The 26,610-nt window shown below is 45.8% G+C and overlaps 2 protein-coding genes across 2 annotated transcripts; one reads left to right on the top strand and one right to left on the bottom strand.

Annotated features, from left to right (window-relative positions):
• Positions 1-879: 879 nt before the first annotated feature.
• Ccdc117 (coiled-coil domain containing 117) lies at positions 880-13,770 on the top strand. The gene is made up of 5 exons (XM_013014419.1): positions 880-1,173; positions 1,718-1,768; positions 7,351-7,563; positions 8,199-8,336; positions 10,955-13,770. Exons 1-5 carry the CDS (start codon positions 992-994, stop codon positions 11,190-11,192), a joined length of 822 nt encoding a protein of 273 aa, XP_012869873.1. The 5' UTR covers positions 880-991; the 3' UTR covers positions 11,193-13,770.
• Positions 13,771-19,918: 6,148 nt separating this feature from the next.
• On the bottom strand, positions 19,919-25,938 carry Xbp1 (X-box binding protein 1). Its single transcript, XM_013014457.1, is given in 6 exon segments — positions 19,919-20,594; positions 20,875-20,982; positions 20,985-21,020; positions 22,333-22,467; positions 25,046-25,142; positions 25,643-25,938. Coding segments are annotated over 6 exon segments (1,164 nt in total). The 5' UTR covers positions 25,876-25,938; the 3' UTR covers positions 19,919-20,039.
• Between the last annotated feature and the right edge of the window lie 672 nt (positions 25,939-26,610).

Below are 26,610 nucleotides of genomic sequence, written 5' to 3'. Positions count from 1 at the left end.
CCCACACATGTATCTCTGTACCCGCATACACCTTACATCCCCAAGGACAATGCCTTAAGAAGTTTGTTACAGGGAACCGGGTGGAGGCTGTAGATTTCAGCGATTAGGGACGTGTCCAAAACTGAAAGGAGTGGCTTTAATACTTATCTGCTTTCCAAGTTCTATGTGAGGCTGTATTACATAGAGGGGTTGTGTCTTTCAGAGCAAGGAAGCAGCATCTCCTGAGGCCAGGAAGGATCAGATACTCCCTATCCCACCCACACAGAATTTAGATAACTTTCAGGAATTATAATTAAAGTGGCAGGGTTGAAGCTCAGTCCTCAGTAACTGCTTGCAAAGCATGCACAAGGGCCTACGTTCCATTCTCAGTTTAAATGCACATTACAGAACTTGAGGAATGAGGATTCAAAGCCAAGTCACAGAGGAAGCCGGAGGGGAAATGCCTAGGCTTAAGTGAGTAGAGGAGCAGCCATCTTGGTTTGTTTTATTATTATTTTTGCTGGGGGTGGGGGCAGAACTGTGGCTTGAACTCAGGGCATGAGCGCTGTCCCTGGGCTTTTCCACTCAAAGCTGGCACCCTACCACCTGAGCCACAGCTCCACTCCGTTTTGGGTTTTGTTTTTGTTTTTGCTGGCTAGTCGTAGATAAGAGTCTCATGGACTTCCCTGCGCGGGTTAATTTCGAACCGCAATCCCCACATCTCACCCTCCGCAGTGGCTAGGATTACAAGACAGAGCCCAGGGCGCCCAGCCCGGCCATCTTGTTTGCAGTCCGCGGGGACTACAACTCCCAGTATCCCTCGCGGCCGCTCAGCACAACAAATCCCGGCGTGCCCCTGGGCGGCCTTGGGTGGAGAGTTCTAGAAGGCGTGACGTGGGGTCGAAGCGGGCTTGGAGGCGGGCGCTCGTCGGCAGTGGCCGTGGCTGCTACTGTGCGGCCTGCGGACGGAGGCGGCCGGGGTCGCGGTCACAGCTCCCTCGTCTCGCCAGCCATGGCGGCGCTGGGCCGGCCCTTCAGCGGACTCCCCCTGAGCGGCAGCTCGGAGTTCCTGCAGCCGACGCCGGCCTTCCCGGGCCGGGCCTTCCCACCGGGAGCCGACGGCTCGGAGCGGACCCCGCGGCCGGGACCCCGCGCTGTCCCCAGCAACCCGGGCGGGAGCGCCGCGCGCGGACGGTGAGGACCGCGCGGGCACGCGAGGCGGGCGGGCTCGTTAACTCCACCCGCGGCGGGGGGCGTCCCGGCCCCGCGTACAAACCGGGAAACTGATCCCCGGAGACGTTAACTGTAGATGGCGCAGCCCGGGAGTCCCGTTCGAACTTCCTCCGCGCCGGGCTGCGCGCCGCAGCGGGGAGACGCTTCCCCTCGGAATCCGGAGCCCGAGCATCCCCGCCGCGCGACGCGCGGTGCCACCCGGACGTCCGGGATCCCCTTCGGCCGTGGCCCTCGCGGCGCGATCGGAGCTCAGTGCGGGCGACCGAGACGCGCGTAGCTCCTTTCCCTCTTCCTGCGACCAGGTGACAAGTGGACGCGTAGGTTTGGGGCTGTGGGTGTCACGTCTTCACCCAGCTTCCCATGACTAAGTTTGGGACCCGAATCCGCCCCGCGCGCGGGAAACCGGCGACAGAACCCGGGTGATTGCAGCTAGAAAGACGGCGCTGAAAGCTAAAGCCCAAGTGCCTTGCTCCATCCACTGATACTTGTTTGTTTGTTTTAACAGTGTTTCCGTTCACTGTAAAAAGAAACACAAGCGAGAGGCTGAAGACGACGAGTAAGTGTTAGGCCGTTCACACAACTTAGGCCATTGTTAATTTAACATGTATTATATCGTTAAGTTTAAGTGAAAAGGTAAAACGAGTTTGTGTCCGGAAGAAGGCATTAGAAACCAGGAATGTTCATTGCCATTACTTAGGAAAAGGCTGGCAGGTAAAAGGAGACTTTTCACTGACTGGTTAAATTTTTTCTTTTATTTCCTGTGCTTGTACTGGGGCTTGAACTCGAACTCAGGGCCTGGCGCTCTCACTTGGCTTTTTCCACTCAGTGCTGACATTCTACCATTTTAGCCACACCCCCACTTAGACTTTTTTGTCGGTTAATTGGAGATAGTCCAGAGCTGCCCCAGGGCTGGCTTTGAACGGTAATTATACTTTTTTTTTTTTTCAGTCGTGGGGCTTGAACTCTGGGCCTGAGCGCTGTCCCTGAGCTCTTCAGCTCAAGACTAGCTGTCTACCACTTTTGCCACAGTGCCACTTCCGGCTTTCTGGTGGTTTATTGGACATAAGAGCGTGAAGACTTTCCTTCCCCCCCCACCCCCCCCTCCTACTCTTTGAACCATGATCCAAGTAGTTATCATTACAGGTGTGAGCCACCAGTGGCTGGCTGAACAGTTTCTTAAATCCTAGCCTCTTGAATAGGTAGGATTACAGCATTAAAAACATTCTACCCCCTAGTCTTTCTTTCCAGAGACAATCCTGTTAGCTGTTCCTTATTTCTCCTTCAGAATGGAATTTAAAACTATTTTATGATTGTGTATGCTTGTGGTTTTTTACATTTGTTGAAACATTCACACTGCAACACATTTTTTTTTTCCATTTTACCCTCCTATAGCCAGTCACCTGTTTTAATGGATTTAATGGATTTTTGTTTCCAGTCCTTTTTTTCTTTCTCTCGTGCCATTCTTGGGTCTTGAACTCAAGGCCTGGGCACTGTCTCTGAGCTTTTCTTGCTTACCTTTTTTTTAAATTTATTTTTGTTGGTCGTGGGGCTTGAACTCTGGGCCTTGAACTCTGGGCCTGGGCGCTGTCCCTCAGCTCTTCAGCTCAAGGCAAGCGCTCTACCACTTGAGCTACAGCGCCACTTCCAGTTTTCTGAGTGCTTATTAGAGAAAAGAGTCTCATGGAGTTTCCTGCCCTGGTGGCTTTGAACCGAGATCCTCAGATCTCAGCCTCCTGAGTAGCTAGGATTACAGGTGTGAACCACCAGCACCCAGCTTTGCTTACCTTTTTGTAAGCACTCTACCAGTTGAGCCAAAGCTACACTTCCTTTTTGGTGCTTAATTGGAGGTAAGAGTTTAGGGACTTTCCTGCCTGGCCTAACTTCGAGCTGCCATCCTCAGTTCTCCACTTCCTGGGTAACTAGACTTACAGGTGTGAGCCACAGACACCTGGCTCTATTAAGTTATTCCTAATCTTGCAGAGTTCTGAACAGTTCTATCAAGATCATTCTTTTGAAGTTCTTTGAGTATTTTCAGGTTAATAGATTGCCTAGTGTGGAATTACTGAATCTTTCCTTTTTTTACTTTTTTTTTTTGGCTGGTCCTGGAGCTAGCACTTGGCCTGGATGTTGTCCCAAGCCTCTTTGTGCTCAAGGCCACAGCAGGACTTCCAGCTTTTTCTGAGTAGTTTATTGGAGATAAGAGTATCATGGACTTCCTGCTAAAGTTGATTTGAACCATGATTTTCAGATCTCAACCTTCTGGGTAGCTAGGATTACAGGCATGAGTCACCATTGGCCAGCAGGTCTTCACATTTTGAACAAGAGTTGTTGCCAGCTTATATTCCTATTAGCAGTATAAATGTGTTAGCAGGCATTGTGTGCATCCTAGTAGATGTACACTAGGAGATCATGGCTTCTTGCACAGGCTGAGCAACAGTACAAGACTCAGAAAGGCGTACACAAAGATGTAGCACAGTGGCAATACCAGTATCTCTTATCTTGTTCTTGAACTGGTTTTTGTGATGTTGTTGTTCATTTGTTTTTGTCTACTGGTGGTGGAGGTTAAAATCAGCCTCATAGTCTTTTTCAGTACTAGGCTATTTGCTCAAGGCTGTCACTTTTACCGTTTGAGCTAAATGCTCTTTTCTACCTTTACTTCCAACTTCCTGCTGTTTAATTGGAGATAAGAGCCAAGAACTTTGCTTCCTGGCTAACTTCAAACCATGACCCTCAGATTTCAGCCTTCTGAGTTTCTAAGCTCATACACATGACCCCACAGTACCCAGCTTTGAATTGTGTTTTAAGACTTTTTTTTTGGTTGGTCGTGGGGCTTGAACTCTGGGCCTGGGCACTGTCCCTCAGCTCAAGGTGAGCGCTCTACCACTTAAGCTATAGCGCCACTTCCAGTTTTCTGGTGGTTTATTGGAGATAGGAGTCTCACGGGGTCTCCTGTCCGGGCTGGCTTTGAACCGCGATCCTCAGATCTCAGCCTCCTGAGTAGCTAGGACTACAGGCGTGAGCCACCAGCGCCCAGCTTTTTTTTAAGACTTTTTAATGTCAGGGCCGAGGGTTAAACTTAGGGCCTGGGTGCTGCCCTTTGGCTTTTTGGTGGTTAATTAGACATGACTCTAAAGTCAGGTGTTGGTGGCTCAAGTCTATAATCTTAGCTACTCAGGAGGCTGAGATCTGAGGATGACGGTTCCAAGTTAACCAGTGCAGGAAAGTCCATGAGCCTCATCTCCAGTTAACTAACCACCAGAAAAAAATTGAGGTGGCACATTGGCTCAAAGTTCTAGAGCACTAGCCTTGAGCAAAAAAGCTTAGGGACAGTGCCTACGCCCTGAGTTCAAAACCCTAGACCAACAACAACAACAAGTTTAATAGGAACTAGCTAAGATTATAGGTGTAAGCCACTCATACCCTGCTTATCTCCTCCTCTCTCTTCCCACTCCTCCCCACCCCCCTCCATTTATTCTATTCATAAAATTGTAGTTCTGTGGATTTTTTTTTTCAAGTCCTGAGGCTTGAACTCAGGGCCCCCACACTGTCCCTAAGCTTTTTTTGTTTGAGATTACTGCTGTACCACTTGAGCCTCAGCTATGATTTCGCTTTTGTACTAGTTAATTGCAGAGAAGTTTCAGCGACTTTCCTGCCCAGGCTGGCTTTGAACACTGATTCTCATACCTCAGCCTCTTGACTAGCTAAGATTACAGGTATAAGCCACCAGCACCCACCCAAAATTGATGTTTTATAGAAATTAAAAAGAAATTACTTACTTTTATTTTTTTCTGCTTTCCAAATACTGCTTTTTTTTTTTTTTTTTTTTGTCCTTTGTGGGGCCTGCATTCTGGGCCTGGGCGCTGTCCCTCAGCTCTTCAGCTCAAGGCTAGCTCTCCACCACTTGAGCCATAGCGCCACTTCTGGCTTTTTCTGCTTATGTGGTGCTGAGGAATTGAACCCAGGGCCTCATGCATGTGAGGTAACCACTCTACCACTGAGCCGCCTTACCAGCCTCTACTTTTTTTTTTTAATCAAGACTGAACCCAAGGCTTTGTGCACGTCAAACAAGTGATAAATCATCAAAACATTATATCCTTGGGGATGTGGCTTAGTTGTAAAGTGCTTGCCTAGCATGCATGAAGCCCTGGGTTCGATTCCTCAGAACCACATAAACAGCAAATGCCAGAAATGGTGCTGTGGCTCAAGTGGTAGAAGGCTAGCCTTGAGCAAAAGAAGCCCAAGGACAGTGCTCTGGTTAGGCCTTGAATTCAAGCCCCAGGACTGGCCAAAAACAAACCAGAAAACATTATATCCTTAAAACTGTTAAAACATGCTTATAAGCCTAGTTACTCAGGAGGCTAAATCCTCAGAGGTCCACTTCAAAGCAAAACCATCTGTGGTAGACAGAATGGGGAGACACTTGTCTCTAATTACCAGCATAAAGCTAGATGTAAAAGTATGATTCCAGTGGTGGAGCTCCGGCTGTGGGGGAGAGGGGTGGGGAGACTTGATGGGCAAAGAAGAGCAAGACACAGAGTTCAAGCCTACACACACAAAGCATACAAAGTATTCAAATGTTACATAAATATTGATAGCTAGACTTTTTTAGAGCCTGGATCTCCATGAGTAGTCTTCAGAATACTAAGATTACCAAGGTTTTTGTTGTTCTTGTTTTGGGGTTTTTTGTTATTTTGTTTTTTGTTTTACTGACTCAGTTGTTAAGTTTTGAACTTCAGTCCTGTGTAGTCCCTGGGCTCTTTTGCTCAAGGCTAGTACTCTTCCACTTTGAGCCACAGTTCCATTTCCAGTGTTTTGGTTGTTAATTGGAGATAAAAGTCTCACAGACTTTCCTGCCAGGGCTGGCTTTTTTTTTTTGGTTGGTGGTGGTGCCTGAACTCTGGGCCTGGACACTGTCCCTGAACTCTTCAGCTCCAGGCTAGCACTTGAGCTGGAACTTGAGCCACAGTACTGTTTCCAGCTTTTTTCTGCTTATGTGGTGCTGAGGATTCCAACCCAGGGCCTCATCATGTATGCAAGGCAAGCACTCTACCAATGAGCCAACTTCGCAGCCCTCCGTTTTTTTTAATCTTGGAATTTTTCTACTTCCAGAGCTTGCTCCATTATCTCTTTGGTTCTGCCCATATGCTCCCACCTCTCCAATCTCAACCTTCAGGTGAAAAGGAATAAAGACCGAGCTGGGAAGGTGGCTCAGTGGTAGAGCGCTTGCCTTGTATGCCTGAGGCCCTGGGTTCGATTCCTCAGCACCACATAAGCAAAAAGAAAAAAGCCAAAAGTGGCGCTGTGGCTCAAGTGGAAGAGCGCTAGCCTTGAGCTGAAGAGTTGAGGGACAGCGCCCAGGCCCAGAGTTCAGGCCCCACGACAGGACCCAAAAAAAAAAAAAAAGGAATAAAGAAAATCCTGGGTTGGGGGGGGGGAGTTTACAAAGTAGGCCAAGGAGCAAGCCAGGTGCCAGTGGCTCAACACCTGTAATCCAAGCTACTAGCTACTCAGGAGGCTGAGATCTGAAGAGCACAGTTCGAAAGCCAACCTGGGCATGAGACTCTTACCTCCAATTAACTACCAGAAAACTGGAAGTGGCAGTGTGGCTGAAGAGGTAGAGCACTAACCTTGAGCTGGAGAGCTCAGGGATAGCGTCCAGGCCCAGAGTTCAAGCCCCACGGAAAAAAAAAAAAAAAAACTGGAAGTAAAGCTTTGGCTGAGAGTGTCAGAGAAGTAAATAAACCTCAACAAAAAGCAGTTTAGGGATAGTGCCCAGGCCCAGAGTTCAAGCCCCTGGAAAAAACAAACAGCCGGGCACTGGTTGCTCATGCCTATAATCCTAGCTACTCAGGAGGTGAGATCTGAGGATCACTGTTCAAAACCAGCCCAGGCTAGAAAATCCGTGGAACTGTTATCTCCAATAACCCATCAGAAAACTGGAAGTAGTGCTGTAGCTCAAGTGGTAGAGTGCTAGCCTTGACCTGAAGAGCTGAGGGACAGTGTTCAGGCCCAGAGTTCAAGCCCCATGACCAACCTAAAAAAAAAAAAAAAAGTTTGTCCATCTAAATCACACTGTCCAAACAGCTGGGGTCTTTTAATTAGATATAGAGATGATACTTCGTTTCTCCATTTTTCCAGTTGTCCAGTAAGAAAGAAGCGGCTGACTGAGGCGGACTTCTGTGCTGGTGGTAATGCATGGATTCAGAATGTGGAGTGTCATCCAGGAAACCTGTGCTCTAGTGGCCTTTCTGTGCCTGGTATGATAGATGTTGCTTGTGAAGAAATGGATCAGACTACTGGAGAACCTCAGTGTGAAGCTGCCCGAAGGAGGCTTCAGGAAATTGAGGACAGGTAAGTGGTGCACTGCTGCTGGCTAAACATTTGGTAGTATCTTGGTCCTCAGCCTCTCATAAAATCTAAGAGTATTCAAAGCACATACTCTACAGTGAGTTCTCCTAGAATTATTCTAACCTTTGTCATTTATGAATAAATATTGATATTTGCTTATAAGATACTTTCAGTCTTCTTCAAATATGACTCCATTGTTTAGTGTATGTTTAATCTTTTGTTTAGTGAAAAGTTGGACACCTTCTGTATATACCTTTTGTTCCTCTCATTTTTCTTCAAGGTACAGCCTTATTTAATCTTTAACTATAGCACTGTTGCTTTTATCTTTTTTCTTCTTTTTTTGTGGACAAGTCCTGAGGCTTTGAACTTAGGGCCTGGGCACTGTCCCTGAGATTCTTTTGCTCATGGCTAGCACTCTACCTCTTGAGCCACGGTGCCACTACTTCCGGCTTTTTTTGTGTGTTTGTGGTACTGAGGAATCAAACCCAGGGCTTCATGCATGCTAGGCAAGCATTCTACCACTAAGACACATTTCCAGCCTGTCCTTTTTTATTTTTTTAATTTTACCCAATTACTAGAAGAATATATAATAGCTTGATGAAATATTTTTCTTGTTTTTACCCTTTTCATTTACTTAGGATAATTGATGAAGATGAGGAAGTTGAAGCTGACAGAAATGTTAATCATCTCCCTAGCCTTGTCCTTTCTGATACCATGAAAACAGGTTTGAAGAGGGAATTTGATGAAGTTTTTACAAAGAAGATGATTGAGTCTATGTAAGTTTTGGTACCTGATTTCCATTTAATTATGATCTCGCACAGGTATTACCCATTATCTCTAAACAAAGCTCTTCATATTGTGTTATCCAAGCAAGTAAAAGGACAGTAGCTGCTATATTTAACCTAGTTTGGAGAAAGATTTCTTCCTGGCTCCTTTGGGGTGAACAGACTGCTGTGTAAGCATGAGTTTGAAGTATGCAGGAATGGCTGCCTTGACAACTTAAGGTACTAGTTTAGTGGTTGGGAAAGAATTAGCAAGAGCGAGCTTGTTCTCTTCATGGTTTTTCTGTTTCAGGTATCCAGAAAACATTGAGAAAAAGAAAATGGTATGGTAGCCACCAGAGTAGTTACACTAAAGCCACAAACCAAATCCCTTCAGGTCCCTTAGCAGAACTTTTTTACTAGTACAGGGTTTGAATCCAGGGCCTCCTACTCACACTCACAGCAAGCACTCTATTTGAGCTGCACCTCTAGCCTGGCTTATTGCTAGGTAATTGCAGTCTTTTCTGCCTGAGCTGCCTTCAGTGATCCTCAAGGGTTCAGCTCCTGAGTAACCAGGATTATAGGCATGAGTACCTATGCCCAGTTTAGTAGAGCTCTATGTGCATCTGATCATATAAAATAATATTTACAAAATGAACTCCAGGAAATGGAAGCAGGGCTTTTTTTTTCTTTGTTGCTAGTTTTGTTTTCTTTTAGTTTTGTTTACCTGTCTTTGGTAGGGTAAGGAGGAGCATAGAAATGGAGAGACAAGGGGCTGGGAAGGTGGCTCAGTGGTAGAGCGCTTGCCTTGCATGCCTGAGGCCCTGGGTTCGATTCCTCAGCACCACGTAAGCAAAAAAGAAAAAAGCCAGAAGTAGCCCTGTAGCTCAAATGGTAGAGTGCTAGCCTTCAGCTGAAGAGCTGAGGGACAGTGCTCAGGCCAAGAATTCAGGCCCCACGACCGAACCCAAAAATAAAAAATGTTGCTCAAGTGATAGAGTATGGGCCTAGCAAATGGAAGGCCCTGAGCTCAATTTCTACTACCCACTCCTCCTGCCTCTCCCCCCAAAAAAATGCAACAGCAAAGTGGCAGGCTGAAAAAAACAGCTTAGTCTCAAAGCCCAAATCCTGTCTGTTGTGTAGGAAAGTTACAAAGTACCATTTGAGGATTGCCTAGAAAAGACTTTTATCTTACAAATAAACTTGGTACTAATAAAACTTAGTATATAACTTGCTAAGATTCAGGTATTTTGGGACTGCCTTCAGGAGATGCCAGAAAGGTTCGAATATTACTGTCTTCAGACAAGTGGAAGTGATTTGTATTCAGAGGTTTAGCTACTTCAGCAGATTGCATTAGAGCCCTAGCTTGAGTTTATCATTAACAAGCCCTGAGAGTGGGTAAATAATTTTGTCAAATTCAGCAGGTCACATTGCCCTCAGCTTAAATCAGGAATGGCCACTCTAGGTAGTTTTCCAGAAGTTAGACTTTGAGAGTCTTCCTCCTTCTCCCCCCCTTTTTTTAACTTCCCTCTCTCGGACAGATTTCACCACCACAGGGGTTGGGAGAAAAAGATGACTGGCTGTGGCATAATTATGGCTTAACTCCAAAGTGTTATATTTAATAACTGTACTAAACAAAACCATCTGAGATACCTTCGTATGTTAGGTCATTGTTTCATTTTCACTCAAAATAATTCAGTATAGGGCAGTCCCCACAGGGTTAAGGGGATAGCTCAGTGGTGAACATATGCATGAGGCCCAACACCACAAAAACAAATCAACCTGTAGTCATGCATATCTGCTAATGAAAAATTATAAGATTAAATTAAACCAAGGGGTATCCTTTTTACATTTGAATGCTTACATTACCTGTGTGTGTCCGCCTGCTGTGCCCCCTGTGCGTCGCATGCCCCCCCCCCCCACTGCCACCCTCCAGCCCCCACCAGGCTTGGGGCTTGAACTCAGGGCCTGGATATGGTTCCGGAGTTTTGTTTTCTCAAGACTAGCACTCTACCACTGAAGCCACAGTTCCACTTCTGGCTTTTTGGTAGTTTATTGGAATTTCCTGTCCAGACTAGCTTTAAACTGTGATCCTCACATCTCAGCCTCCTGAGTAGCTAGGGTTACAGTTATGAGCCACCAGTGCCCTGCATATTTCACATCTAATCATAACAACATCAGTACAACTAGTTGGGAATATAGCTCAGAAGTAGATGACTTAGGGGCTGGGAAGTTGGTTCAGTGGTAGAGTGCTTGCTTCCCATGCATAAGGCCTTGGGTTTGATTCAGCACCACATAAGCAGAAAAAAGCCAGAAGTGGTGCTGTGGCTCAAGTTGTAGAACACTTGCCTTGAGCTGAAGAGCTGAGGGACAGCGCCCAGACCCAGAGTTCAGACCTCACGACCGGACACCCCCCCCAAAAAAAAAAAAGTAGATGACTTACATGTGTGAGGCTCTTAGTTAAATCCCAGTAAGGAAAAAAAAAGTTAATTTGCATGACCTTAATTTGAGTTGTTTTAAGTCACCTGTTTAGGGACTGTAACTTCATAACTAGAAGACATTAAGATTTTCAACATACAGCTTTTATTTTCTTGTCCTAACTTTTTGCTAAAAATGTATATTTTGTATCTTAGGAGCCGTCCTTCCATGGAGCTCGTGCTCTGGAAACCTCTTCCTGAACTCCTTTCTGATAAGCCAAAGCCATCATGTAATACTAAGAACTTCATGGGAGAAAGCCAAACTAAGCATGTAGCTTCTGCCACTGCCTTCCCACAGAGAACTGAACTGTTCTTGGAACCTTGGCAAACAAGGATGCCACTTTACAATAGTTTGGAAACCGCTGCTAGCACAGAAGAAGAGATGGAACTCTAGAAATCAGTTTCTTACACTAATTTGTGAAATGCTAGAAGGTTCCTAAGTTTAGTAGTGAGCCTATTTGCATATTATAGGGACTTGAAAGTTTTATAAAACGGGTGTAATATCTCCACCTGTGATTTAGGGTGGGATTCTCATTTTGGGTAGCCATTTTTTGAATTCAACTTTTGCCAAGGAATCTTGTCTCAAGAGAAAAGCAGTTTTCTAATGGGCATATTAAAGGAACATTACGTTATAGTCTCTTTAAAGGCAGATATAGAAGCTGTAAAAGTGACACCGTCTTCTGTCATATTGCCTAAGCCATTCATACACCTGAAGAGCACTCTTGAGTTGAAAAAGTAAGACTTTCCCAACTGCTACCACCCTGCTCTGATAGTTGACTCCTGGCAGGAGGGAATGAAGCAGTAACTTAAGCCTCTTGGTAATAAATTTTAACAAGGGCTATGAAGATGATCTGTTCAGCATAGCTGTATTGATTGAGTAGCTGAAAGCACATCAGTTCTGCTCTCAGCCTAGAAAATACAATGAAGCATTCTAAGAGGTTTGTCCTTCAAGGCCCTTTGCCCTGTACTACTGTTGTTTCTTTTTGTCTCTTTTGCATAATTGATACGTCTGATTGCCCAGTAATGTTTACAACTCAAGTAACTTTGATAGTTTAAAAGATTCTGAGGCAAGCCATCTGCAATTGCCCACAGAAGAAGCATTCTTTCATGAATCGTAAAGAAGCACTGTATCAGATAAAACCAACATTGGTAGCTTCTGTAGTTTAAAGGGAAAGGTGGTATTAGTATTAACAAGTTCAGTTTCTAAATGTTTTTCTTGAAAATGGAATGATTAACCAAGAGTATATAGGCAAGTGACATTAAGACTTAAGCTGAAATTGTCAATTTAAATTTATGTAGTAAGTCTATAAGTTAGTAGGGAATGGATTTCTGCCAGCAAGAAATCTTAACCTCCTTGAGTACCTAAACCAGGCTTCAGGTAATTCCTTTAGGAACTACCAGGATCACAGTCTTGAATTTCTCAGGAAGAACTCATTGGTATGATGGGGACAGTGCAAGGTAAAGAGACAAATCCGCATTGCTGTGGGACATTGACTAGAAGATAAAAAGTAAGTGTAATAGTGTGATACTGGTTCTTTATCACAGCAGGTAGCCCTCTAGTTCTAATTAGCTTTCTGGATTTTTTTTTTTCCTGCTTCATAGGAGGGGGAAAAAATGTTTTCTGCCAAGTAGAGGAGAATTTTTAGAAACCAGCTTCCTGGCAATTTTGAAACCCATGCTGAAATCCCTCCCCTTGTCACGGTAGTGGAGAAGTCACCAGTCTATTAGTTGGACTGTTTCTTCTCTTTGCCTGTTGTTCCTGCTCTGTTTCTGTCTGGATAGTCAGGAAAAGATTTAATGTTTAATATTTAAACAGAATATTTAATATCTACACAGTAAAATTCTTCACACTTAACAGTATTGAAACCAGTTGGAAACAAGCTAACAGTTTTTTAATCTCAGACCTAGAGATGAATGGAAACTGTATTCTGTAAAGATGTGCAAGTGTTTGATTCATGCAGTTTGAGGAACTCCTGCCCTGAGGTCATTATTTAATGGGACCAACATGTGACATTGATGATAGCCTTAAAGAAATCTCCATGCTGAGAAGTTGCAGTCCAATTCAAAACCTTGAAGGGACTGAGTTAGTCCCAGTGAGTGTTAGAGTGGGAGGGAAGACACAGCTTTCCACACACCGAAGCACGCCAATACTGTCTGCTGTAGCCATTGTTGGTTGGGCGTCTGGTCAAAGGTCTACATCATGAGAAGAAGAGCACTAAAAAGCTTTGATGGAATTGGTAAATACAGGAAGGAACTGAGATTCTGCAAATAAAAACTCAAGCAGAATTGGTTTCAGGTGACATCTGACATCATCCTGTCTGCAGGAAAGTGAATTTCTAGTGCTTTATCTTGCACATGTTCGTGGCACTTGGCTTCATCCTTGTGGTGCTTATTCATCTGAGCCATCTCCACAGTCCCGAAGCCACTGCATTCTGTTTTTGGGGTTTTTTTGGTAGCATAAGGCCTTTTGAGTTTGCCTTTGCCTTAAGGTTTCTCTGGGGAATTAACAGGTCTTTTCATTTTATATGGTTTTTGCAGCATGGATCAAACATTGGCTTAGTATGTTAATGTGTGAAGAGAAAACATTGCCTAAAGCAGGTGAGCTTTAATGAACAAATGTATATTTTCTGAGTTTTGAGTAGAGTGTGTGTGGTTTTCTTGTCTGTAATTAATATGAAGAAAGGGCAGTTCTCACAGATACTAATCAGCTAAAACAAAAAACCAACTGCTACTTATTCTTGAAAAGGTATAATTGTAAAAGATGAATAATTAGAAAGGGGCCTAAAACCATGGGAAGGATGCTTACCAGAAGGCTCGTAATTTTGTATCTGGAACTTGGTTAGCAAGAATGGTGCAGTGCCAGGAAAGTTGTGGAAGACACTGTTGATTTTACTTTAAAGTGAGAATCTGGTGTTTCTGTATTTTATCATTTTCAATTAAACTTGTGTTTTGAATTTTTTGAAGTATTTGTACTCCTGACTTCAGTAAATGAAGCATATAGTTCTTTCTTTCCTTTAAATTATAACTAAAGCAACATTCATATCAGTGAAGGACTTACTTAAATCTCTGAAAAGATGCTTGTATGGGGACTACAGGTAAGTTTCATAGCTGCAATTAGTTTTAAGTTTAGGAGCTACAGATGGGACTCTAACTCTGGTTTTCTGCATAAGGAGCAGGAAATATTTCTCCATTTTGCTCTACTTTAACTATGTCTTGCTAAAACTTAAAATGAAAAATAATTTGCCATTTTAAAGCCTATAGCATGCTTTTCATGGAGCAGTTCACTGCTATGGAATCAGCCTTCATAAATATTTAAATGTGGCCAGAGGCCCATGGCTCATTCCTGTAATCCTGGTTACTGAGGAGGCTGAGATCTTAGGAGCACAGTTCAAAGCCACCCCTGGCAGCAACGTGAGATTCTAATCTCCAATAAACCACTAGAAAACCGGAAGTGGTGCTGTGGCTCAAGCAGTAGAGTGCTCACCTTGAGCTGAAGAGTGCAGGGACAGCACCCAGGCCCAGAGTTCAAGCCCCACAACTGACAAAAAAAAAAAAAAATGTGGAGCTGGAAATGGCTTATAAAAGTTCATAGAAGGGGCTGGGAAGGTGGCTCAGTAGTAAAATGCTTGCCTTGCATGCATGAGGCCCTGGGTTTGATTCCTCAGCACCACATAAGCAGAAAAAGCCGGAAGTAGTGCTGTGGCTCAAGTGGTAGAGTGCTAGCCTGGAGCTGAAGAGCTGAGGGACAGCGCCCAGGCCCATGACCAAAAAAAGAAAAAGTTTATAGAGGGGTTGAAAAAAGGAATATGGCCAGGTTGCAGTGGCACACACCTGAAATCCAAGCTCTTCAGGAAGCTAAGATTTGAGGATCAAAGTTTGAAACTAGCGGGGCATCAATGGCTCATGCCTGTAATCCTAGCTACTCAAGAGCCAAGACTTGAGGATTGCAGCTCAAAGCCAGCCCATGCAGGAGAGTCAAGAGACTTCTCTCCAATGAACTACCAGAAAACTGGTGGTACTGTGGCTCAAAGTGGTAGAGCATTAGCCTTAAGCAAAAAAGCTTAGAAACAGTACCCAGGCCCTGAATTCAAACTGCACAAAAAAAAGTTTGAAGCTATCCTAGGTAGAAAGTCTGGAGAGTACATCTCAATTTTAACTAGCAAAAAGCCAGACTGCAGGCATTGCACAAGTAGTTAATTGCCAGCCTTGAGCAATAAAGCCAAACAAAAGGGTAAGGCTCAAAAAAAAAAAAAGTGCAAGGCTCAGCTGGGTGCTGGTGGCTCATGCCTGTAATCCTAGCTAGCTACTCAGGAGGCTGAAATCTGAGGATCGAGGTACAAAGCTAGTCCAGGCAGGAAAGTCCGTGAGACTCCTAACTCCAGTAAACCACTAGAAAACTAGAAGTGGGACTGTGGCTCAAGCAGTAGAGGGCTCACCTTGAGCTGAAGAGCACAGGGACAGCACTCAGGCCCAGGGTTCAAGCCCCATGACCGACCAAAAAATATATAAAAAGTACAAGACTGGGGTCAAGCCCCTTACTGGCACAAAAATAAATAAAAGTAAGGTGGGGAACAATTCCAGCTGCTGGGAGGTAGAGACAGAAAAATGAGCACAGGGCTGGGAAGGTGGCTTAGTGGTAGAGCGTTTGCCTTGCATGCATGAGGCCCTGAGTTCAATTCCTCAGCACCACATAAGCAAAAACAAAAAAGCCGGAAGTGGTGCTGTGGCTCAAGTGGTAGAGTGGTAGCCTTGAGCTGAAGAGCTGAGGGACAGCGCCCAGGCCCAGAGTTCAGGCCCACAACGGGACCAAAAAAAAAAGAAAAATGAGCACAGTCAATTAGAGATCCCGTGTCAGAAACAAAGTCCAAACAAAAGGGACATGGCTCAGAGTGCTTGTTTCTTGGGGGAGGGAGACGGTTGTTGCTCAATTCCCTGCATAAAAGGAGAGGGGAGCTGATGAGGTGGGAAATTACATGGTTATTTAGGAGCTAGACAGTCACTGGGTGGCAGTATTGCTTATATATCACCATCCTGTGATAAATGTGGATCCCGGAAATTGCAAGGTAGGTATTAGTCTTTAGGTTGCAGTTACAGAAAGCAAAGCATAGTGTTTGTGGATTTTTGTTAGTCATGGGGCTTGAACTCAGGGCCTTGGTGCTGTCCCCGAACTTTTTTTTTGTTCAAGGATAGTCCTCTTGCTTTGAGCAACAGTGCCAATTCTGGTTTTCTGGTGGTTAGTTGGAATTTCCTTGAGCCGAAGAGCTGAGGGACAGCGCCCAGGCCCAGTGTTTAAGCCCAAGGACTGACAAATAGTAAAATGTGGCTCAAAGTGTAATGATAAGGAAATACAGTTTTGTGTATATCAGTTTTAAATATTCTTGCTCTGTTCGTTTCCTAATTCCTCAGACTTTAAGCAGTAATTTTGAGACCAAGTAGAAGTGTTTAAAATGCAGTGTTTAAACTTGAGCTCCTGCAAATGATGTTGATTTTGGACATCTGTTAGGTAAGTCACACCTTCCTATCCCATTAGGAACTTTCGAAGTCAGAAGGCAAAGATGTATTTTTTTTTTTGTCAGTTGTGAAGCCTGAGTTCTGGGCCTACGCACTGTCCCTGAGCTCTTCATCTCAAGGCTAGCTCTTTACCACTTGAGCCACAGCGCCACTTCCAGCTTTTCCTGCTTATGTGGTGCTGAGGAATCAAACCCAGGGCCTCATGCATGCAAAGCAAACACTCTACCACTGAGCCACCTTCCCAGCCCCAAGATGTATTTTTTGTTGTTGGTTGTGGGGCTTGTACTCAGGGCCTGGGTGCTGTCCCTCAGCTCTTCTGTTCAAGGCTAGCACTCTACCACTTTGAGACACAGTTACACTTCCAGTTTTCTAGTAGTTAATTGGAGCTAAGAGTCTCAGGGACTCTCCTCCCTGGGCTGGACTTGAACCACAATTCTTAGATTTCAGCTTCCTCAGTAGCTAGGATGACAGGCTTGAGCCATCATCATCTGGCAAAGATGTAATTTTTTTTTTTTCTGGTCGGTTGTGGGGCTTGAACTCTGGGCTTGGGGGCTGTTCCTGTGCTCTTCAGTTCAAGGTAGAGCTCTACCACTTGAGCCACAGCACCACTTCCAGTTTTCTAGTGGTTTATTGGAGATAAGAGTCTCAGGGACTTTCCTACCTGGGCTGGCTTTGAACGGTGATCCTCAGATCTCAACCTCCTGAGTAGATAGGATTACAGGTGTGAGCCACCAGCCGGCACCCAGCTAAAGATGTAATTTTTAAGGAGCCAACATTCAGCTGATAATATAAAATGCTCCTGGAATGGGCAGATTGCCTTCTGTTTCAGTAACACAGCTCAAGAGGAAAGCCAGGGCAGAGGCATAATCTATGTTGTAAGGCCCAAGGGAGTGGTGAGTAGGCATCTTGTTATATCTTTAATCTCAACTCTGGATCAACTCTGGCATTAATAGACACCTTGCTTTGGTTTGTAGGAAGATCTTTATTTTTATGTTCATTTTTTTAGTTCTAGCCATTCTGTTGGGTGTTTGGATATGAAAACATCCTGGAATAGCAGGTGCTTTCTCAAGAATGAGCAGCATTTAGCATTTTCACCCATCTGTGCAGGAAATGAGAAACTTGATAATCTCTACAAGTTAAGTCCTGCCCTTGTTAGCACAGCTAACATAGCAGCACAGCTGCTGCTTTCATACAATATTGAATATATATGACTGGAGCCTCAACCTCCAGATGCTGATGCTGTTATGACGGAAGTAGAATTGCATCTGTAGCTACATCTGTATATAATCCCTAAGTAGAGCCTTGGTCCTTAAATTTTCACAAGATTGTGAAATTTTCAGGCAAGATTGTTTTCCATCACTGGCACAGTTGTAGGTAGTCCTTATGTTTACTACACCGAAGCTTAACCCTGAGCAAGCTTGCATTGCTGAGCATTGGGATTTAGCTCTGCTTCAGCCACCAGCTCTGACTTGCCTATAAGTGTGCATGTGGCCATACTTCCACTCACAGTAATCAGTGCGAAGAACACTTGTTTGAAGACTCACACTACTCCCAGGCTGTCTTAAAATTTGTCTTCCTAAGTCCTGGGATTACAGGCATGTAGCACCACCACCTGTTGAGAGATAGTCTTCCTTTTCTTTTTTTTGTAGGGTCTTCGTTTTGTCTAAGGCCAGCCTTAGAGCTTGATCCTTGTACCTATCCTCCAACATCGTTCAGACTATCGGTATACCCTATTTGTTGGTTAAAATGGTTCACATTGGCTTCAAATGGTGATCCTGGCCCTAAAATAGTTGGAATTACATTGTGAGCACCGTCTTAATAAACAGGGGATTAGTGTGTTTAACTGTTAAATGGGCATAGGATGACTCGTACCATTTCTAAATGTGGTAAGTTCTTGTTATATTTGTTTCAGAAAAATGTACCATGAAGAATGATGTTATTAAGTCTCTAATTTGGGAGTTATATCTCTTAGGAATTTTTGTGATTACTGTTTAGGAGATTGAATGTAGGTCTTCATGCCAGGACCATTGAGGTGTACCCCAATCCCAGATTCATTTCGTGGAAGAAGCTCTTACAAAATATACCTAAAACTAGCCAGGCACCGATGGCTCACGCCTGTAATCCTAGCTACTCAGGAGGCTGAGATCTGAGGATCGCGGTTCAAAGCCAGCCTAGGCAGGAAGCCAGTGAAACTCTCCAATAAACCAGCAGAAAACCAAAGTGGCGCTGTAGCTCAAGTGGTAGAGCACTAGCTTTGAGCTGAAGAGCTGAGGGACAGTGCTCAGGCCCAAAGTTCAAGCCCCACGACCAACAATAAAAATACACACACACACACACCCCACCCAGGCCCAGAGTTCAAGCCCCACGACCGACAACAAAAATACACACACACACACCCCACCCTATCCCCTCTTGTGGCTGAAGTAGATTCAGAGATGAGTTAACTTTTGGGTATTTAGATGGTGCCTGATGTATATGAAATGCTCCTAACCTCTCTCTATTTCTCGACCATTCCCTCAGTACAGATGAAGTGAGTGGTGACACACGGGCCCAGGGTTACCATGTTCCCTAGTGGCTGAGATGAAACCAGGAAGTTGGAATCTAGAAAATGCTCTTAAAGTCTAGGAAAATGGTGAGTCTTGATACATAATAGCAGTGCTCTTCCCTGTTTATAAAATGATACAGAACCTAAATGGGTGGATTCTAGCTCTGCCACTTTAGCTGAGACACTGGTCACTTAAGATGAAGCTATTTCAGTAGTGACTGCTTAAACTATAGATACAGCATTTACAGCAGCCAAGAATTGAAGCAGACAATAAAGACAGTTAAGGAGTCACTTCAGGTAGCACACCCACTTTAGTTGGATAAATTATACCACAGCTGATAGTGATATATCTAGAGCGAGAGAAAGACATGGATCCAGAAGAAGTCACAGAACAAGGATGATGCGTTGCACATTTTAATTGCACTGGTAGTTTAAATAAAGGGAGGAAGCACCTTCCAGACAGTTGTGCTAGCAGGAAAAGATTCTATGGCATTTACATAGTAAATTTCTGTAACTTTACAAAGATTCTTTTTTTCTGTGGGTCCTGGACCTTGAACTCAGAGCCTGAGTGCTGTCCCTGAGCTTTTCTGCCCAAGATTAGCACTCTACCACTTAAGCCACAATTCCACTTCTGGCTTTTTGCTGGTAAACTGGAGATAAGGAGTCTCACAGAGAGACTCTCCTGCTCAGGTTGACTTCAAACCATGATCCTCGCATCTTAGCCTCCTGAGTAACTAGAATTACAGGTGTAAGCTAGCAATGCCCACCTGAACAAAAGATTCTTAATCCAGGAGCCCCCTCAGTAGATGTTTCTCTCCTTGAAGAAACAAACTAAAGGATCTAAAAGAGGCAAGCCTAGGATGTCAAAAGGGAGAGAAATGATAATGGGTCTTTCATAAATTCCATTTCTACTTAAGACAACAGGTCAAAAGATGATGCTATACATATTGCAGGTGCACAATCACTTTTAAGACAGAAGGTAATCTCAAAGACTGTCATTCTAAATCATAGTATCTGAATAACCTGGACTGCTGGATGTGGACACAATACTAGGAGTCAAATACTTCATGAGTTCTCTAGGGCTGTATGCCCCCTACTTTGGCTTTTTGAATGAAGCATAGGCTTCTCTGCTGTCCTCCAGGCCATGTAATAGTCAAGGACAAAGACAACAGAACTAGATGTTCCTTATACACTAATGAGCTGGGGGAAGAGTTCATTGGCAAAACTGTCCTCCCAAGAATGGTTTGCACCAAGAGGAGAAGACATGTCACTGAAAGGGGAAGGGGACCCCTCATATCCACAGTCACTGTAAGCATCCAGCAGGGAGGAGGATGGCTTCAGGCAGTGGCCAGATGAAAGTAGATCTGAGATACCCAACTCTGGAATGAAGTCATCTTCTATAGGTTCTTCCTTCACGGAGACAATGAATTCAGGGTGATCTTTCTCTGAGGGGCTGAGAGGTGCTTCCTCAATTTTTACTACCACATTAGTTTGGTTCTCTGTCTCAGAGGGTATCTCTAGGACTAGAGGCTTGGTGTATACATGGTCAAAACGAATAAGTTCATTAATGGCTTCCAGCTTGGCTGATGACGTCCCCACTGACAGAGATAGGGAGGCTGGTAAGGAACTAGCTCCTTCTTGGCAGACCTCAGGGAGGTTCCCCAGACTAGTGTCTGGGGAAGGGCATTTGAAGAACATGACTGGGTCCAACTTGTCCAGGATTCCAAAAAGGATATCAGACTGCAAGAGGCAAAAACACCTGTTAGAATGCAAATGAGTCTACAGAAAACCCTCTTGGTGCTGGGTTCCATGATGCCAATCAGTTTATAGAAGACTGGCCTCGAGACCCACCAGACCCTCCATCACTTTCCTAAAGTACAAAAAACTAGGAATGTAGTTGATGTTCCACCCAAACTCCATAAAATCTAACTTCTCCTTCCCCATGTGTCTCATGAGGGATGTCAGATATTACAGATGGAATTAACCACTCATAACTCTTTACTGAGAGAATAATCTGTACCTCAGTATCTGAAGAGTCAACGCTGTCAGAATCCACAGGGAGATGTTCTGGGGTTGTGACAACTGGGCCTGCACCTGCTGCAGAGGTGCACGTAGTCTGAGTGCTGCGGACTCAGCAGACCCGGTCACTGGCCTCACTCCATTCCCCTGAAAGGAAAGACCGAGGCGAATGAGGAATTGGGAGTCCCCAAGAAAACATTTGCCAGGCAGACCAGATTTTCAACCCTCAAGAAGCTAAAAACTCAGCTGGACGTGTAGCACCTGTGATTGTTGCATTCAGTAGACTGAGGGAGGACCACCAGGATTATACTACACAGATTCTTGTATTTTAAAAAAAAAAATCTAACTTGTCTTCCCACTCAATAAATAAGAGTTTGGCTCCAGTGTTCTGCTTCTCCTTGATCCTTGCATGGTACAACTTGTTGGCTGTTGGCATTTGTCAGTACTTGGTCTGAGAGAGCCATGTAACTTTTTTATTAGTACTTACACTTGAAAATGAGTATTAAAGAATGCACCCAGGGCTGGGAAGTAGGCTCAGTGGTAGAATGCTTGCCTCGCATGCATGAGGCCCTGGGTTCAATTCCTCAGCACCAAGTAAGTAGAAAAAAGGCCAGAAGTGGTGCTGTGGCTCAAGTGGTAGAGTACTTGCCTTGAGAGAGTTGAGGGACAATGCCCACGCCCAGAGTTCAGTCCCCATGACTGACACACACACAAAGAACCCAGCCAGAAGGCTGCAATCTAAGGATTGTGGTTCAAAGCCAGCTCTACTAGAAAACCAGAAGTGGCACTGTGGTTCAAGTGGTAGAGCTCTCCTCTTGAGCTGAAGAGCTCTGGGACAGCACCCAGGCCCAGAGTTCACACCGCACAACCACCACCACCACCACCAACAGAAAAACCCTACCTGCATGGAAATGTTTCCAATAAAAGAAAATCGAATTTTTTTTTTTTGGGGGGGGTGGTCCAGTTGTAGGGCCCAGGTACTGTCCCTCAGCTCTTCAGCTCAAGGCTAGCACTCTACCACTTGAGCGACAGTGCCACTTCCAGCTTTTTTTTTTTTTCCTGCTTATGTGGTGCTAAGGAATCGAACCCAGGGCCTCATGCATGCAAGGCAAGCGCTCTAACACTAGGAGCTACCTTCCCAGCCTCTGGAATATTTTTGAGCAAAGATGCAGAATGAAGACACAATCTGTGTATTGTCCTGGGAACTAGTTCTTTTTTTTTGGTCCCATAATGGGGTCTGAACTCTGGGCCTGGGCGCTGTCCCTCAGCTCTTCAGCTCAAGGCTAGCACTCTACCACTTGAGCCACAGCACCACTTCCATCTTTTTTCTTTTTGCTTATGTGGTGCTGAAGAATCGAACCCAGGGCCTCATGCATGCAAGGCAAGCACTCTACCACTGAGCCACCTTCCCAGCCCCTGGGAACTAGTTCTCATATGACTCCAGATAAAGATCATTTACCTTGGCCTCTGTCTCCGTCTCCTCTTCAGCAACCAGCGCATCCATTCCCAAGCGCAGTCTTAACTCCTGGTTCTCAATAACAAGGCCATGAGTTTTCTCTCGTAAAAGTTGATTTTCTAGCAAAAGTTTTTGGTTCTGGAAGTAAATCCACAAGAAGCTATTAAAAGATCATTTATTTATTTATTTAGCTAGCCTTGGGACTTGAACTTTGGGCTTGATGAGCACCATCCTTGAGTTTTTTGTGTTCCATGCTAGAGCACTCTACCACTTAAGCCACAATGCTTCCTGCTTTTTCTGGTTAGTTGGAGATAGTCTCACTGACTTTTCTTCTCAGGCCGGCTTCAAACCATGATCCTAGCTCTCAGCCTCCTGAATAGCTAGGATTATAGGCTTGAGCCATCAGTGACTGACAAAACAGGTTTCTTTCAGTTAAGACTCTATACCTGGAAGCCTGGTACTGAGTCCGTGAAACTTTATCTCCAATAACCATCTGAAAAACTGAAGTGACACTGTGGCTCAAGTGGTAGAGTCAGCCTTGAGCAAAAGAGCTCAAGGACTGTTCGTCTGCCTCGAGTTCAAGCCCCATGGCTGACCTCCCTTCCCTACCCCCCACAAAAAAAAGACTACCTTGGAGAATTCTACACCAATTAGTTTCCCTCTGAAACACTTGGCTTATGCAATTGTTCATAATTGGTAGTAGCTAGACATGATTATGAAAATAAAACTAGGGCTGGGACATTGGCTCAGTGGTAGAGTGCTTGCTCATGTATGTGGCCCTGGTGGGTTCAATTCCTTAGCAGCACATAAGCAGAAAAAAGCCGGAAGTGGCGCTGTAGCTCAAATGGTAGAGCACTAGCCTTGAGCTGAAGAGCTCAGGGAGAGCGCCCAGGCCCAGAATTCAGGCCCCACAACTGACAAAAATAAATAAAATAAAGCTAAAGTGCCTCACATACAGACTTTGAATCTTTTTTACTTTCTGAAATTCAACAGGCTGTAAAAGGTGATCATAATCTAATGTGTCCATCTTAGTGTTCAGTGCTTCTTGATCAGAGTCACCCTTTCCATCATTCTTCCTCTTCCTGTCTGTTCCTTCCCTGACTTTCAACTTTAATGTTTAAAAAATAAGTAAACAAAAGCCAAGAGTGGTTGTGCATGCCTGTAACTCTAACACTCAGGAGGCTGAGGCAGGAGGATCTTGGGTTTTAACTGTATAGGAAAACCCTGTTTTAAAAAACTAAACTTAGCTGGGTGCCAGTGGCTCACACCTAGAATCATAGCTACTCAGGAGCCTGAGATCTGAGGATTGCTGTTTAAAGCCAGCCCAGCCAAGAAAGTCTGTGAGACTTTTATCTCCAATTAGCAACCAGAAAACTGGAAATGGCACTGTGGCTCACATGGTACAGTGCTTGCCTTGAGGGATAGCACTCAGACCCAGAATTCAAGCGACCTATTTTAAAAAAATAAATAAACTAAACCTGAGCTGGGCACTGGTGGATCATGCCTGTTATCCTACCTACTGAGCAGCCTGAGCACTGAGGATTGTGTTTTGGAGCCAGCCTAGGCTAAAAAAAAAAAAACTAAACCCAAGCCAGGTGCTGGTGGTTCATGCCTGTAATCCTAGCTACACAGGATGAGGTTAACAGTTCGAAGACAGTCTGAAGAGGAAAGTCCACAAGACTCTCATCTCCAGTTAAGCACACACACACACAAAAAAACAGAAGTGGGGCTATTGGTCAAATAGCAGAGCACACTAGCCATGAGCAAAGTAGCCTAGGGGTATTTCTCAGACCTTGAATTCAAACCCCTGGAATGACAAAATCCTAAACCCAATCAATCTTCACCTGTCAGGTAACAACAAAACAGTCCTGGTGGGCTAGGAATGTGGCTTAGTAGTAGTGTTTGCCTAGCATGAAGCCTTGGGTTTGATTGCTCAATACCACATAAACAGAAAAAGCCAGAAGTGGGGCTGTGGCTTAAGTGGTAGAGTGCTAGTCTTGAAGAAAAGAAGCTCAGGGGGGCTGGGAGGTTGGCTTAATGGTAGAGCGCTTGCCTTGCATGCATGAGGCCCTGGGTTTGATTCCTCAGCACCACATAAACAGAAAAAGCCAGAAGTGGCGCTGTGGCTCAAGAGGTAGTGCACTAGCCTTGAGTTGAAGAGCTGAGGGACAGCACCCAGGCCCAGAGTTCAGGCCCCACAACTGACAAAAAAAAAAAAAAAAGCTAAGCGACAGTGCCCAGGCCCTGAGTACAAGCCCCAGGACTGGCAAAAAAAAAAAAAAAGTAGTAATGGTGGATTATATGTTAAACATCTAGCTAATGATTTATACCTTAATACCAATACTAATCCAGGTACATTCAAGATGTATAGCTGGCAGCAATTTAAGATTAGATAACAGGTGAACCAAAGAAGGAAAAGGCATTAGTGAACTTTTGGCCAAAGCAGTAAGAATCTAAAGCTTAAAGAATGACTTCTTATCTGTCCTTGGTAATTTCTTCGCACTTGCTAGCAGAGAATCGTGGGCAGGTCCACCCAAGGCCAAGGTTCCATCGCTGCACAGACTGTGCTACCACTGCGCCTTCCCTGAGGCCAGTTCAGCCTCTAGTCACTCAGTGAACTGTATTCTGAAACACCTTGGGGTGGACAGGAACTCAGAGCAGCGCAGGGAGAGGGAGGACACGCAGGGATAAGAACGTGGCCGTCAGCTTTACTTACCTCCTCTTCCAAATCTACCACTTGCTGTTCCAGCTCGCTCATCCGGGCTTTCTTGCGATCTCGGGCAGTCTGTGCGGCGACTCTGTTTTTCAGTTTCCTGTGGAGAGAAGGAACAAGCCACGTAGACTCATCTCAAACTTTTCTTACATCTTCATTTGAAAACTTGGCCAGCTGGAGCCTTCCTTGGCGTTTCCAACGCCAAGGTAAAAATATCCCTCACTAAAACCAAACCACTACAGCCTCGGTCAGGCGGGGTCAGGCGGGGCTGCAGCGCGGCCAGCGCGGGCGCGTTGCATCAGAGGAATTCCCACCCCTCCTCCCCCGCCGCTTCCCGAAACCGGATCCGGAGGACCGCGGGTCAAGTCTGCAACCTGGCAGTGCCTTAAACACCCGGGCCCCGACAAATTCCAATCCAGAGAGGCCGGCTGGCCGGCCCGGAGTCACACAGGAAGGGGGCCTGAAACCCCCAGGGCCCTTCCCGCCCCCTCCCAGCTCTGATCCTGACTAATGGTGACAGCCAGCCCGCCTGCGCAGCCCGGGACGCGCCGGTCCGGCCTTCCCGCCCCGGTCCGGACCTCGACCGAGGCCCTCGCCCACCTCCTCAGCGCCTTCTCCTCCGGGCTCAGGTGCGTGAGGCGCTGCCGCTTGCGTGCTTGGGGCGGCCCCCCGCCCGCCGCCTCCGGGCTGGCCCCTCTCTCGCCCGGCACCATGAGCGGCAGCGTCTGGCCGGCCGGGGCTCCGGCGGCGGCGGCGGCGGCGGGGGGGGTGGCCAGAAGCAACACTTTAGAGACCCCAGCGGCCGAGCTCGGCGCGGCTGCCACCACGACCATGGCCACAGACTGTCCACGCCACACCGCCCCGCCGCCGCCGCCCAGCGGCCAGCCCCACCGCACCCAGCCTTTCTACGGTCGTGGCTGCACACGATTGGTCAGCGCCTCGTGACGCGACACTGATCTCGGTGCCCATTGGTCCCGAAGCCCAGCTGGGAAGGGGCGGGGTTATCCAGAGGAGGCGGGGCAGGATTGTCCAGCGTGGCGAGCGCCGGGAACTGGGCGTATTTTCTGCTGGGAAATGTTCGGTTCGCGGAGCAGCGAAAGCCTGGGGTGGTGCCCCGGGGTCGGGGCGGAAGGGAGCGAGAGGTCCCCTAGGGCCGGGGGGTCTTCAGTGGGCAGGTGCATCCCTCCCTGCCCCTGGCCCGGAATGCCAGACTTTAAACTGCAAACCGAGGGATTCCAGGCCGAGGAATTCCAGATTCTTGTCTGCGATCACTTTGTATTTCATGCGCCACTTCCGCCCCGAGGTCAGCCGAAAATCGAGACGGATGGCACATCCGGTTTTGCATGGGAGCGGGGTGGGAAGAAATTGTGCAAAGTGAGTCTTTAGGATGAGATCACGCATTTCAAAGTAAGGATAGCACCTGGCCCAGGGCTTAGCAGCCAGAATATCCTAAGGTACTGGGGATACCGTTTAGTTTTTAGTTTTAGTTTTTCGTAAACTTTCTACTAGGAGCCTACATTATTCTGATGATAATGATGGTTACTATTACTGGTTTTGTTTGCTGTAAT

This window comes from Dipodomys ordii, unplaced genomic scaffold (assembly GCF_000151885.1).
Source record: "Dipodomys ordii isolate 6190 unplaced genomic scaffold, Dord_2.0 Scaffold23, whole genome shotgun sequence".
Taxonomy (NCBI): Eukaryota; Metazoa; Chordata; class Mammalia; order Rodentia; family Heteromyidae; genus Dipodomys; species Dipodomys ordii.
Note: the sequence above shows the minus strand (reverse complement) of the source record. Positions and strands in the feature narration are given on the sequence as shown.